Source organism: Monoraphidium neglectum, assembly GCF_000611645.1.
Source record: "Monoraphidium neglectum strain SAG 48.87 unplaced genomic scaffold scaffold01717, whole genome shotgun sequence".
NCBI classification, from domain to species: domain Eukaryota; kingdom Viridiplantae; phylum Chlorophyta; class Chlorophyceae; order Sphaeropleales; family Selenastraceae; genus Monoraphidium; species Monoraphidium neglectum.
Window position 1 is genome coordinate 1 of NW_014011911.1, and position 12,274 is coordinate 12,274.

General features: G+C 66.4%; 3 protein-coding genes across 3 annotated transcripts; 1 reads left to right on the top strand and 2 right to left on the bottom strand.

The window, feature by feature from the left end:
- Positions 1-273: 273 nt before the first annotated feature.
- MNEG_8808 (hypothetical protein) lies at positions 274-4,522 on the top strand (the record flags this gene model as incomplete). The annotated part of the gene is made up of 4 exons (XM_014042718.1): positions 274-468; positions 798-1,394; positions 1,608-1,778; positions 2,147-4,522. 4 exons carry the CDS (start codon positions 274-276, stop codon positions 4,520-4,522), a joined length of 3,339 nt encoding a protein of 1,112 aa, XP_013898172.1.
- A 2,821-nt stretch (positions 4,523-7,343) lies between these two features.
- Positions 7,344-8,336, bottom strand: MNEG_8809 (hypothetical protein; the record flags this gene model as incomplete). The annotated part of the gene is made up of 1 exon (XM_014042719.1): positions 7,344-8,336. One exon carries the CDS (start codon positions 8,334-8,336, stop codon positions 7,344-7,346), a length of 993 nt encoding a protein of 330 aa, XP_013898173.1.
- Positions 8,337-8,654: 318 nt separating this feature from the next.
- MNEG_8810 (BRASSINOSTEROID INSENSITIVE 1-associated receptor kinase 1) lies at positions 8,655-11,068 on the bottom strand (the record flags this gene model as incomplete). Its single annotated transcript, XM_014042720.1, has 7 exons — positions 8,655-8,797; positions 9,020-9,121; positions 9,258-9,414; positions 9,766-9,849; positions 10,206-10,262; positions 10,554-10,730; positions 10,934-11,068. 7 exons carry the CDS (start codon positions 11,066-11,068, stop codon positions 8,655-8,657), a joined length of 855 nt encoding a protein of 284 aa, XP_013898174.1.
- Between the last annotated feature and the right edge of the window lie 1,206 nt (positions 11,069-12,274).

The following is a 12,274-nucleotide window of genomic DNA, read 5'->3' on the forward strand; positions in this document are numbered from 1 at the left end:
CTTTGAGGTCTGGGGCAAAGTCAAGCGAGGGGGAAGGTGATGGCTGGAAGCGGCAGGGGACTCTTTATTTGCGTTGCAGCCGCAGGGGGGCCGGGGGGCTTGGTGATGCGGGCCGCCTTGGAGCACGGGCAGCCAGCAGGCCCGATGGAGGGGCCACAGAAAAAAACTATGTGTTTGAGGCAGCTGCGATTGTCCGTGCCAAATGTCCTGTCCCCCTCTCCAGACCCCACCCCTCTCCCTGCCGCACCCCTCGCGCCCATTCAGCTCCTGTCGATGCCGCCGCTCTGCGCCGCCGAGACGGCGCTCAACAGCTCGACGGGCGCCATCACCGACGGCGCGCCCGAGGGCGGCGTCTACAGCGGGTCCAGCAGCTGCCAGTGGACGGTCGAGTCGCCGGAGAAGCCCTACATCTATTTGGGCTTTTCGAGGTTTGACACAGAGCCGATGTACGACACCCTCACTGTTGAGGTCGGTTCTCGTCAGTGGGGTGCCCATAGCAAGCTGTACCTTGTCTTGGACTCGCCCTGCAAGACCCGTGGGTGCGTCCAAGGCAACCCTTTGCGCGCTTTCCGAGTTGCGCTGCGCAGCAGGGCGCGCACGCGGTGCTCGAGGGGGAAAGTGGATGCTGCTTGACTGACCACCCCATGGCACCCTCCCACTCGCCTGTTATACTGGAATTGCCCCCTGCCCTGCGTCACAACCAGCGCACAGTTCCGCTCCAAACACTGCTTCAAGCCAGACCCTGCCTCCCTCAACCCGCTGCGCCCCCTCGCCAAACCTCGGAACCTTCAATGCAGGACATGGATGGCATCATCGGTATATTCTCTGGCCAGGCGCTGCCCCCCAACGTCTCGACAGATACCGGCCTCATGCGCCTCACATTCACCACCGACGGCTCAATCCAACGGTCCGGCTGGGCAGGCAGCTTCTCCGCAGCTTCCACCGTCCAGGTCTCCCACCCGACGTGCGGGCCGGGCAGCCGCCTCGTGCAGGCGGTCATGCGGACGAGGGCCGCCGCGGGGGAGGCGTCGTGGGTGGTTTCCCGGTCGACGGTGGTGTCCGTCGTGTCAGCGGCGCTGGCGGTGGCGCTGCAGCAGAAGACGGTCGTCATGGCCGGCGGCCTGCTGCCCGGCGGCGCGGCGTCCTCGCTGTCGGCAGCTGCGCAGGAAGCTTCCCAGGGCGAGTACAAGGAGTTCCGGTCCTATTACTCGTACGCGTGCCTGGCCACCGGCCGGTATGACGTCACCATGTACGACTCGTACGGCGACGGCTGGGGCGGCGCGCGGCTGACGCTGGCGGCGCTGAACGTCGACCCAAGCGGCGCAGCGGTGGCGTGTGACCTGGTGTCTGGCACGGTGGAGAAGGCGACGCAAACGCAGACGTTTGATCTGCAGGTGCGGCAGGGGCGGCGCGGCCTGCGGGTGCTCTTTGAAGGATGGCGGCCTGCTTGGAGACAAGCAGCAACAGCGGGGCAATCCAAAATGATTGGGTGCAGAGCAAGTGTGTGCGCGGCATGTCGTGCGGCCAGCAGCCGAGCAAGTGTGCTCGCCTCAGATGGCTGGGAAGTACCCCACAACCTCCTGGAATCACCTGCCCGTCCCTCGCAGGCCGCATCGCCGGGGGAGGCCTGCGCCGCTGTGGCTGCGGGCGCTGATTACTACGTTCAAGCCCAGCTGGCGATCACGGACCCTGACCCCAGCACGAGCAGCTACAGCCTGACTAAGCAGAAGCGCCTGAAGGACTCGCTTGCGCTCTTGCTGGAGGTCGACACGAGCCAGGTGTGTATATGTGTGTGTGTGTGTGTGTGCACGCGCGCGCACGTGTGTGTGCGCGCACGCGCATGTGCGTGTATTTTGCATGCACGTGTGAACGTTTTGTGTGCACACTTGTTCATGTGATCGTGCTGGGTGGGGCTGTAAGATTAAGGCGTATGCACTATTGTGTGAGTTGTCTGCAAAGAATCTACATCAATAAAAGGGGAACGTGCAACAGCCTTGCGTGTGCATGTTGACTGGCAGAATTCCGACCGGGCAGCTGTGCGGCAAGTACCCTGGCCTGCTGCAACGCCCGTTCGCCCATACCCCGCATTGGTACCAAAGAGATTAAGAAAGCAACCTCAAGACACTCTTTTGCTCAATGTGTACAGGTCGGGATTCTCAGCTGGCAAGCCGCCCCCGCGGCGTCCCACCGCCGCCGCCTGCAAGCTGCTGGTGGCACCAAGGCTCTCATTTCCCAAATCGCGGACGCCGCTGAGCGAGCTGGACACGGCCGGCGCGGCGCGGGCGGCGGTGGGGCGGCGTCGGTCGAGCGGCTGATAGCACGTGAGCGCGCCGCGGCCTGGGGCGGCGGCGCCCAGCCTGAGGCCGGCGCGGGGCCAGCCGCTGCGGGCGGCAATCAGCTGCTTGCCCTGCTGCCAGCGATGCGCTCGATTGCATCCATTGCGGCGGACGGCGCGTTCGAGGCGCCTGGGCGCCTGCCGCGTCGCGATGGCGCGGCCCGGGCCGCCCAGGGAGGCGGCCAGCGGGATGCTTCGGGGCGGCAGCTGCAGCAGCAGCAGCAGCAGCAGCAGCAGCAGCAGCAGCAGCAGCAGCAAAGGCGCCTGAGCATGTTGGTCGTGGCCGGCGACGGCTCTCTGTACCCCATCGACGCGAACGCCAGTGCTAGCAGCCCCGCCGGCGCGGCGGCGGCGGCCGCCGCTCTTGCGGCGTTTGGCGCGCCGGAGCCGCCGGGCAGCGGCGCCGCGGCGCCTGAGGAGGCGGCCGTTGAGGTGGCTGGCGCGTCCGATTCTGTCGCGCCGCCGCTGCCGCGGCCGCCGCCGCCGCAGCAGCAGCAGCAGCCGGGCGGCACGTCGAGGAGCAACCAGACGGCCGGCGCGGCGCAGTCCGCCCCGAGAGCCGGCGCACAAGTCGCCATGGCGCCGCTCGGCTTCAAATCAGGGAAGCTCCGACCGGGGGCGCCGCCACCAACCGCCGCTGCGGCCGTCGGCGCGCCGGCGTGGCGCGCGGGCGCGTTTGGGCCCGCCGCGCTGACTGTGCGGGGCTTCAATGAGTCGCAGGCTGCGGAGGTCGTGCAGCCAAGGTTAGCCAGGGCGCGCATCATGTATGTGGACGCAGACGGGAATATAATTGGCGGCGACGGCGGCGGCAGCGGCGGCGGGCAGACGCTGCCAGACCGTGTGACACAGGCCGGTGATCGGGGGGCGCCGCCGCAGGGCGGGGAGCAGGTGCTGGCATTTGAGTCGGTCAGCGGTGGCCGCTCCCTGCTGGGTTGGGCCGGGCCCGCCGCCGGCGCCGCTGACGATATCAGCACCGGCGGCAACGGCGCAAGGGGCGCGGCGGAGAGCAGGGGAGCGCCCGGCATCGATGCGGCTTTCAAGAATCTGCTCGGGCCGAGGGCCATTATCGTGGGACCCCACAGAGATAAGGACGACGGCACTCAGTCTCAGTATGTGGAAGAAGGCGGTGACCAGATTCCGGCGCAGGGGCCAATGACGCCGCCTCCCCTGCGGCACCGCCGGCCGAAGGCGCAGCCCGGGGGCGACGCCGTGCCACGCCGTCGCGCGCTGCGGGCCGCGCGGGCGGCTTCCCAGCAGATCCTCGTGACCGTTAAAGTCTCGGGGTTCCCGAACAGCACCGCCGCGGACGCCGCCAGTGCAGCTTTCAGGTCTGTCGTTTCGAACGGCAGCCTCGCTGCTGCGCTCTCGGACCAAGGCTGGCCGGGCGCCGGCGTGTCTCTGGTTTCAATAGAGACCGGCGGGTCCGGCGGGGGCGCCGGCGGCGTCCTCCGCGGCCTCGCGGCGCTGTCGCCGCTGAAGCGCGCGATCGTGATCGCCTGCCTCGCGTTCAGCGCGCTGCTGCTCGTCGCCGCCGCGGTCGGCGCGGCCGTTGTCTGCTGCATGCGGCGCGCGGCGACGGCGACCGCGCGGCTGCGCGCCGCGTCGGCGGCAGCGGGCGGCGGCGCGCGCGGCGGCGGAATCGCGTTCATGCAGCCGCGGTCGCGGAGCGCCTACGAGTCAGGGGCGGGCAGGTACACATCCGAGCCCGCCACCGCCTTCCCGGTATCCTTCCTGTTCAGCGGCGCGGCCGTGGGGGGCGGCGCCGGCGGGTACTCCCAAATCGGATCGACGCCTCAGTCGCCCGCTTACCCGAGGTTGGGCGGCGGCGCCTTCCAGCACGCGGCGCGCGCGTCTGCGCCGCCGGGGATGATGTACCCTCCTGGGATGGGGCAGCAGCAGCAGCAGCAGCTGCAGCAGCGGCATGGCGCGCAGTCGCCCGCGCCTTTCAGCGCGTCCGAGCCGCAGCCGTGGGCGGCGCACGCTGCTGGCGGTGGCGACGCGCCCTCCGCGCCGCCGATGCAGCAGCTCGCGAGCGCCAGCAGCAGTCCGCGCGCCGGGGGCAGCGCCAGCTCCGGCGGCGGCGCGGGGGCGTCCGGGAACCTGCCTGGGTGGCCGATAGAGGGCAGCAACGCGTTTGCGACTGTGAGGGTCGTGGTCAGCGGCAACGGCGGCGGCAAGGGCACCTGAACGGTTGCGCTGGTCACATGGCTCCAGCCTAAAGATTTCCGTCGGGACCAAACTATCACACACACATGCGCTTGACGATGAAGCACAGCGAGCATCTGCACCACAACCCAAAGGGCGCAAGGCATTGAGGTCAGCTGGGGCGGTCTCAAGAACATTGTCTCGACTGTCGACTTCATTTGCCAAAATCAGCCTCCCCAGCCACCTTGTTGCCTCCCTGACGGTTTCCTTTCTTTGCCAATTCTGCTTCACTTGGGCCCTTTTGTGCCGCGGCTGAGAAAGCCGTTCGTTGGAACCCAGGCAGCGGTGCCCTTTCCACACGAGGATGGAGGCCCCCTTGACTGTTCCCAGCAGCTCAGGTCAAGGCAGCAGGGACAGCGCACCCAACCAGAGCCGTTTGCTTGCGGCTGTGTAATGCCAACTGATCACAACCGACACATCAGCCAATGGCTGTCCTTAGCCTCCAGCACCTGGCATGCAACTTCAGCAACCACGTGCAAGGCAGCGCCGGCGGTCCTTGGTTGCGTAAAAACCGTGGCATTATTGGCAGCTGCTTCACGCGCCCTTGGCAGCAAGCGGTTAGGTTGCTGCTGGCTTGGGGTTACTACTCTCAATTTATTAATCCAGATCCTGTGCCAAGCCTGTTGTATCCAGTAAGTGTTGCCGAGGCACCGCCCCTGATTGTCGAGCGAGGTCAGCAGCCAGCCGCAGATCACAGGACGACCGGCTTGCGGCCGGCCAGCACAGCATGCAGCAACTCACCAACGCACCCTGGGCCGCAGCGAAGGTACTGGGGCAAGTCTGCTGCGGGCTGGCCCTGCTGTTAGTTGTGGTTACTAAAATTGGTCCCAGCTGGCAGCGTTGGCTGGGATAACAGTATTGTCGGTTACTTACTCAGCGGTTTCTCGTTGGGCATGGCCAGACACGACACAGGCAAAGACTGCTTTCCCTGTGCTTGCCTCACGCAGAGGTGGAGGTGCAGTTGTGATGCTCACACCACGGACAAAATGCCGCCCCCAACAGGCAAACGGAGGCGGAGGTGAGGTGCGATGAAAGATGCGGCTGGACGACGTGCAGCGCCGCTTGCATGTAGTTCGTGTGGCTAGGCGAGCCTCGGCGTGCGTGCCCAGGAAGCCGCCAGCAGAGGGCCGCCGCGCTGTGTCAACGCAAGTTCGGTGTGCGGTGCTGGCTAGTGTCGTGTCAACAAAGGAAGGCAGCTGCCGGCCGCGATGCCCTCACGCAACATGATGCCCCCCCGCCCTGCCGCTCTCCCAGAGGCGCAGTTATCAGGCGCGCGCCTGGAGTATCGGGAGGGTCACAGACTTGGAAAAAAATCTATTGCCAGACACCCGCAGACAGCCACACTCACACACCCCTAGCAAGTGTTGGAAGCGCGAACAAATGCAAAGAAGACGCCCCCAGACTGCCGGCGACAGCGTGAGGCAAGCAGCTGCGTCCACCGCTTTGCCGTGTAATCAACGCACGCACAGCTCAGGCGGCTCTGGGAGGCACAACGAAGTACATTGTGGTATGATAAGCGGATGTGATCAGGCGCATTGGTGTACCGGCATGTGCAAATCAGAGCGCCGGCCTGCCGACCCACCCTAAGAGACGCGGGTGCTGGGAAATGGATATCGATGGTGCTTGGGTGCAGTCGGCGCGGCGGACACGCCGCTTTGAAGCGTCCTTCTTGAGGGAGCGCGGAGGTCGGCGCATGCGTGCAAATACCAAACACGCAGCTTGCCGAAAAAACCCTTCCTCAGCTCACTTGGCTGTGCTGGAGATCGCAGCCCTCGGCCCGCCGCGTGCGCGGGCTGCCGGGGGCGGCGTGTGTTGTGCGTGCGGCGCCCAGCACCTTTCTTAAGCGGGGAACAGAACGTGAAAGTGAAGCCCGGCCAGCTTTGGGACGTGGCATCTTTTGACGCGCACCCAGCCGGCTGCAAAGTAAGGAAGAAGTGGGTCGCGGCCCGCGCGGGGCGGCGGGCGCAGCTCACGGCTGCCGACTCGCCACAGCAGGGGGTGTGAGAAATGGGCTGGCTTACCTTGCGGCGGATGCCCGTACGCAATGAATCCCCAAGAGAAAAAGCCACTGGGCGACACGATCCCCTCACGGCCCGGCCCAACCGGGCACGCAGGCCCTTGTCGGCTGCCACCCCAGCAAACCATGACATCAGATGCGCTGCACCGCCCTACCAGCCCTAAGCGGCAAGCACCGCCGTGTCCGGTCGTGTCGTGGGCATGGTGCGGCAAGGCTCGCCGCTCGCGCCGCAACAAAAGTGTGGGTCCCTGCCTTGGCTCAAAGCTTGCTGGAAGGGCAATGTGGAAAATCTGAGCCCTCAAGGAAGAAGTGAAGAGCCGCCGCGCCCCAATTCGTCAAAGGCGCGCCCCGCTTGCCTCCCACCCCACTCCCAAATATCAAAGTCTTGTGTGACGCATGCTTTTGGTCGTGGCAAAGTCCGCCCGTCAAGAAATAAACGGAAAAGCGCTCGGCCGCGCGAGGCGCGGTCCACTGGGCGCCAGGAGCAGCAGCCGGCACGTCTCTCGCCTGTCTCTCTGCAGGCCCATGGTACGTGTGAGGTGCCGTCCCCAGATTGTACGTCACACCAAGCTAAGCCGTGCAGCCGGTGACCAAGCCATCGTGCGGCAGCGGCAACAACGGCATGGGCGCCTGCGGCGGCGGCGCAGGGCAGGGCGCGTTGAGCGGCGCCGCAGTGCGGCGGCTGCCGGACGTCACGTCGTCTTGCAAGTCTCCTTTAAGGAAAGCGCGCTGCGGCAGGCTTGCAGCCGCCGCCGTGGGAGATTGGGTTTGATCCTTGAGCAGTCGTCAGTGTGGGCGGTTGGGGAGACTCTTGTGGTGGCTGGGGCGCCCCGAGCGCCCCTCCCAGTAGGCGCGCAGGCTCGCAGTGCCCCCGCCGCCCGCGGGGATGACATCACCGCGGTGACGCGGCCCCGCGTGCTGATGTGGCCCCCGCTGCGCCCCTGTGGGGCGCTGTTCAGGCGCGGGTGCAGGCGACCGACTGTCGCTCGCTGCGCCTTGAAGCGGCGCAGCCTCGGGTACAGGCGCGGTCGGGCGCTGGCCTGCGCCGTCCGCCCGGCTGAAACAGGGGCTGCCAGCGCCGCTCGCTGCCGCATGCAGGGGCGGGCAGGGCTGCGCCTGCCCGTGGCCGGCGCTGCGAGCGCCGTGCGGCGCCCCCGTCGGCGAGCCGCCGCTGGGCGGCGGTGGCTGCGGCAGGCTGGGGGCGGCTGCGGCTGTCGGGGTGGCTGAGGTGGAGCCTGCGTTCCGGGGCGGTGCTGGGCCCGGTGGATGCGACCACAGCAGGTCAAAGCCGGCGCTGATGATGCCGCTGGCGACAAGATCCGGCTCAGCCCCCGCCCCCCCGCGGCCGTGCCAGCCGCCGCTGCCCCGCGCAGGCGCCGGTCGCCTGGATCCGGACACAGGCGGCGTGCGCGCGTGGTTCCCGGCGGTGGCCCGCGGCTCGCTGCTGGCGGCGGCGCCGCTGCTATATAAAGCGGAGCAGAGGACGGGTGTGGCCCTCTTGGAAGCTTCCGAGGGACACGCTGATGTCATGAGACCTCCATACACAGCCAGCACCACGTCCCGACCCTGCCCTGGTCGCAGCGCGCCACCGCCGCCGCCATCCCTGCTGCTGCGGGCGATGCTGCTGCCAGGGCCGAAGCTGCCGTCGCCGTCGCGACCGCTCGGGGCCGCCTCTGCAGCCGCGGGTTCGTCGGGCTGCCCGCCGCCGCCGCTGACGCGCGTGGCAGCCGCGCCGCGCGGCAGCAGCGACGCGCCGTCATCCGTGACGCGCCGCTGCATGGCGCAGAGGTCGCAGACTATTTGCTCAAATGTCGGCCTGGGGTTGTTGGCAACAATAATGGGGGCGCCGCCGTCCCAAGGATGGAGGGTGAGAGCTGGGTGTTGCATGATTGTGCCACGGCAGGCGCGGCACATGGCGGCAGGTGTGCTGCTGCAGATCGAGAACAAGCGAACCAACAAACGGCGTGATCACGAGTCTTGTGACACGAGACAAGGCAACCCAACGCAACGCCACCAGAAGCTGCGGCTGCTGTTCAGCCCAAGGGCGCAGAGCCAGGTGGGTAGGGAGTGCGCCAGGAGAAGGGAAACAGGCCGATCTTATCCGCCCTCAAAATTGATGGTTGGCAGCGCTGCCGCTAGCGGCGGCGGCAGCGGCGCCGCCGCGTACCTCTGATCTGGGACGGGGTGCCAGCAGAGCGCCGCCAGGTCAGCGAACTCTTGGGGGCATGAGTTTGGGAACTCTGCGGGTCGGGGCACGGGTGCGATCGTCAGATTTTGGGGATGCGGGGCAACCAAGGAGAGGGGTGTCTCGGTGAGCAGGAGAAACCGGGCACAATTGTGTTGATTACGAAATGGGAGGCTGCCTCTGGCCGCCGCTCGGCCGCGGCAAGGATGGGATGGGCCGGCGTCCGACCACCTGCCATAAGGGGATAGGACACACTGTGGCAGCAGCTTCCGACCACCTACCACCCGGTGGCCCTCGCCGCCACCAGCGTGGGGCCGCGGCCACCACCAACGCACGCGGAAGGGCGGAGCGAGGGCGGCGACCGCACCAGCGCGGCCCGCTGCAGGGCGATGCGGCGACCCCGGCCGCAAGACAGCCCAGCCACCCTGCCTGACCACCACGTCCGGCACGTGACTTTATTCACGCCCAGGTGCAGTGTGAACTGCACTCGTAAACACCGAGAAATTCACACCCACCTGGCCTGCGGTGCATCTTCATGACGTCATAGCCCAGCACGGCCCTGGGCACGCCCTTGAAGGCGGCCTGGCCTGTCATGAGCTCAAACAGCAGTATGCCGTAGCCGTAGACGTCTGAGGCGCGGCTCAGGCGGCCGTGCTCCATCGTTTCAGGCGCCTGGGGGGTGTTGGATTGAAGGAGGCAGAATGTTTTGAACGGTGTCTGTGTGTGTGAGTGTAAATGTGAGCGTGAGTGTGTTGATAAGTGTGTAGACGTCTGCGCGGCTCAGGCAACTGCGCTCCATTGTTTCGAGCGCCTGGAGCTCCAGGCAACATCCTTGAGGACGTTGTCAGGGAGGCAGGGTTGTTGGTTGGGGTGCACAGAGGAGGTGCGTTTGTGCGTGTATGCTGGTGTGTGTATTTGTGTGTGTATCAGAGAGAGAGCGTGTGGATGCAAAGTGTAGCTCGTAAACCCTGAAGTCAAGTAAGATCAGGAGGCTGCCCCAAACGCGGACCCTTGAGGTCTCACCATGTGGGTCATCGTGCCCTGGAAGAGGTTACTAATGTAGGTGGCCCCGGGGTCGATCTGCATGGACAGACCGAAGTCGCCCACCTGGGACAATAGCGTGTGTGTGTGTGTGTGTGTGTGCGTGTGTGTGTGTGTGTGTGTGTGTGTGTGTGTGTGTGTGTGTGTGTGTGTGCGCGTGTGTGTGTGCGCGCGTGTGCGTGCGTGCGTGTGTGTGTGCGTGCGGGTGTGTGTGCGTGCGCACACACATATCCGTAGACATGCGCGCCCATGGGAAAATGTGTATGTGCATGCCTGTACGCACATGCACACGCGCCCTGATTGCCCTTAAAGCCAGCCACCGCAGAGCAGCACCTGCCGCGGCACGCAGGCAGCCCCCACCCAGGCACATCTCCAACACAACTTGCGCACACAATGTGCGGCAGGGCTCCCGCCAGCCCCACCTTGGCGATGAACCCGCGGGGGTCAGACGCGTTTGACTTGAGTAGCACGTTGCGCGCCTGTCAAGCAACCACAACGAAGGCGCGAGGCCGGCGATGGTCAATAGGACGTCACGCGCACTGCTGCTACATGGGGATGCAAATCTGGGGCCCGAACGCGACAGCGAAGGAGCCGCGCCAGGAGCCGCGTGTGCCCGCGCGCTGCGGAGCGGCTCCTCCGGGCTGCAGGCTATGACCCCGAGCCCGCCCACTCAGATCTGCGCCTCGGACGTCGGACGAGGTGCAATCAGATCAAATCGGTCGCGAGGTCTCGAAAGAGCTCGAAGATCTGTGAAGATCTCGAGAGCTTACCTTGAGGTCCGCGTGCACCACCCCGTTCTCGTGCAAAAACGCCAGCGCCCGCGCGACTTCCAGCGCGGTCGCCAGCACGCCCCCCAGGTCGCGGGGGCCGTCGGGGCGCGCGAGGGCTCCGTCGTCGAGGCGCTCCCGCAGGGTCCCCAGATCGCAGTACTCCAAAACGAGGCGCACCTAGAACGCATGAGGGGGGCGGCGGCGGCGGTTTGGGGTTTTGCGGGTCGGGGCGGAGCAGGTGAACAACAGGACATACAGGCGAGGGCCACAAAACAGGATTTCTGCAGGTCTGCCTGGTGTGTGCAATCGCCTCAAGTGAGATCGTCAAACGGCTCGAAAGCGCGGGTGTGTATATCAGACGCGCGCTGCGCGGCCCGCACCTCCCATCCGCTGATCGCCCCCGCCGCGCCGCCGTCCACCGACGCCCGCGCCGCCCTTGCACCGCCGCCGCCGACAGCCGAGATGGCATCTGTCGGTTTAAAAACGCAGATCTCCTCTAATTCCATCATATCCATGGTCACCCTGTTCCGCCCCCTGCCGCCCCGCAGGCCAACGCCCGGCCGCCGGCCCCCGCCCGCGGCCCCGCCGGCCGCTGGCGCGACGGCGGCGGGCGCAGGCACCGGGCCGCACGCGGGGGCGGCGGCGGCGTGGCCAAAGGCGTGGGAGACGCACGGGGCGCTGGCTGTCGTGGCGCGTTGGTTGCTGGTGGCGGCGCCGCCGCCGGCGCCGGCGTCGGCGTGCAGGGGCAGGACAGAGTATGAGTAAGTCTGGACAATCTGGGGGTCGGAAGATTTGGAGGCAATTGCAAGGGCGGGTGTGAATGGCGGTCAGCTGGAAGGGCGCTTGAGAGGGCAGTCGAGGACGTGTGAGGGGGGGGGTGAGCGGGGCTGGTTGGGGCGGCGGTATTGCGTGAGGGGTCAAACACCAAACAAAGGGTTCAGGCATGGGAGCTTCAAGGCGAGTCACACCATGAATCGGAGGGGGGAGCATGTTGGGAGTGTGGAGGGTTCCATGAAATTGTATGTTGTGGGGGCGACGTCGCAGCGAGGTCGAGAGGGTGTGTGTGCGTGCGCGTGCATGTGTGCGTGCGTGTGTGTGTATGTGTGTGTGTATGTGTGTGTGTGTGTGTGTGTGTGTGTATGTGTGTGTGTCTGTTTCATCTCACGTTTGGGTGATTGAGTGTAGTGCTGATGGCGGCCTCCATGATGGCCATGCGCTCCCGCTTGTCCCGCCCGCTGCCGCCCCCTGCGGGCAGGGCCATGGTCTTGACCGCCACCTGGACGCCGCCCCACCAGCCCTTGAACACCTGGGGGGCCGGGGCCGGGCGCGGTGGTGAATTTGCGATGGTGGTGGTGGTGGCGGCGGTGGTGGCGGTGGTGATGAAGGCAGTGGAAGGCCGGAAAATCCCAGATCATCTGCAAAATGCTTTGAATGAAGAGTGGTTTGGTTTCTAAAAGAAGCCCTAAGGGGTGGTGGTGGTCGCGGGGTGTGGGTGGTCGCGAGGGGAAGAAAGAGGGAGAAGGGGGAGTTGATGAGCGTGCGATTGAAAAGGAGCCGCGGGCTACTTGAGGATAGTGTGCCTATTTGTCGCACCAGTGACACCCTCCCGATGGAAGCAGATTTCTTGCACGGCATGTACGCCCCCGCCCGCCCGCCCGCCCGCCCGCCCGCCCGCCCGCCCGCCCGCGCGCGCACGCATGCACGCACGCACGCACGCGTGC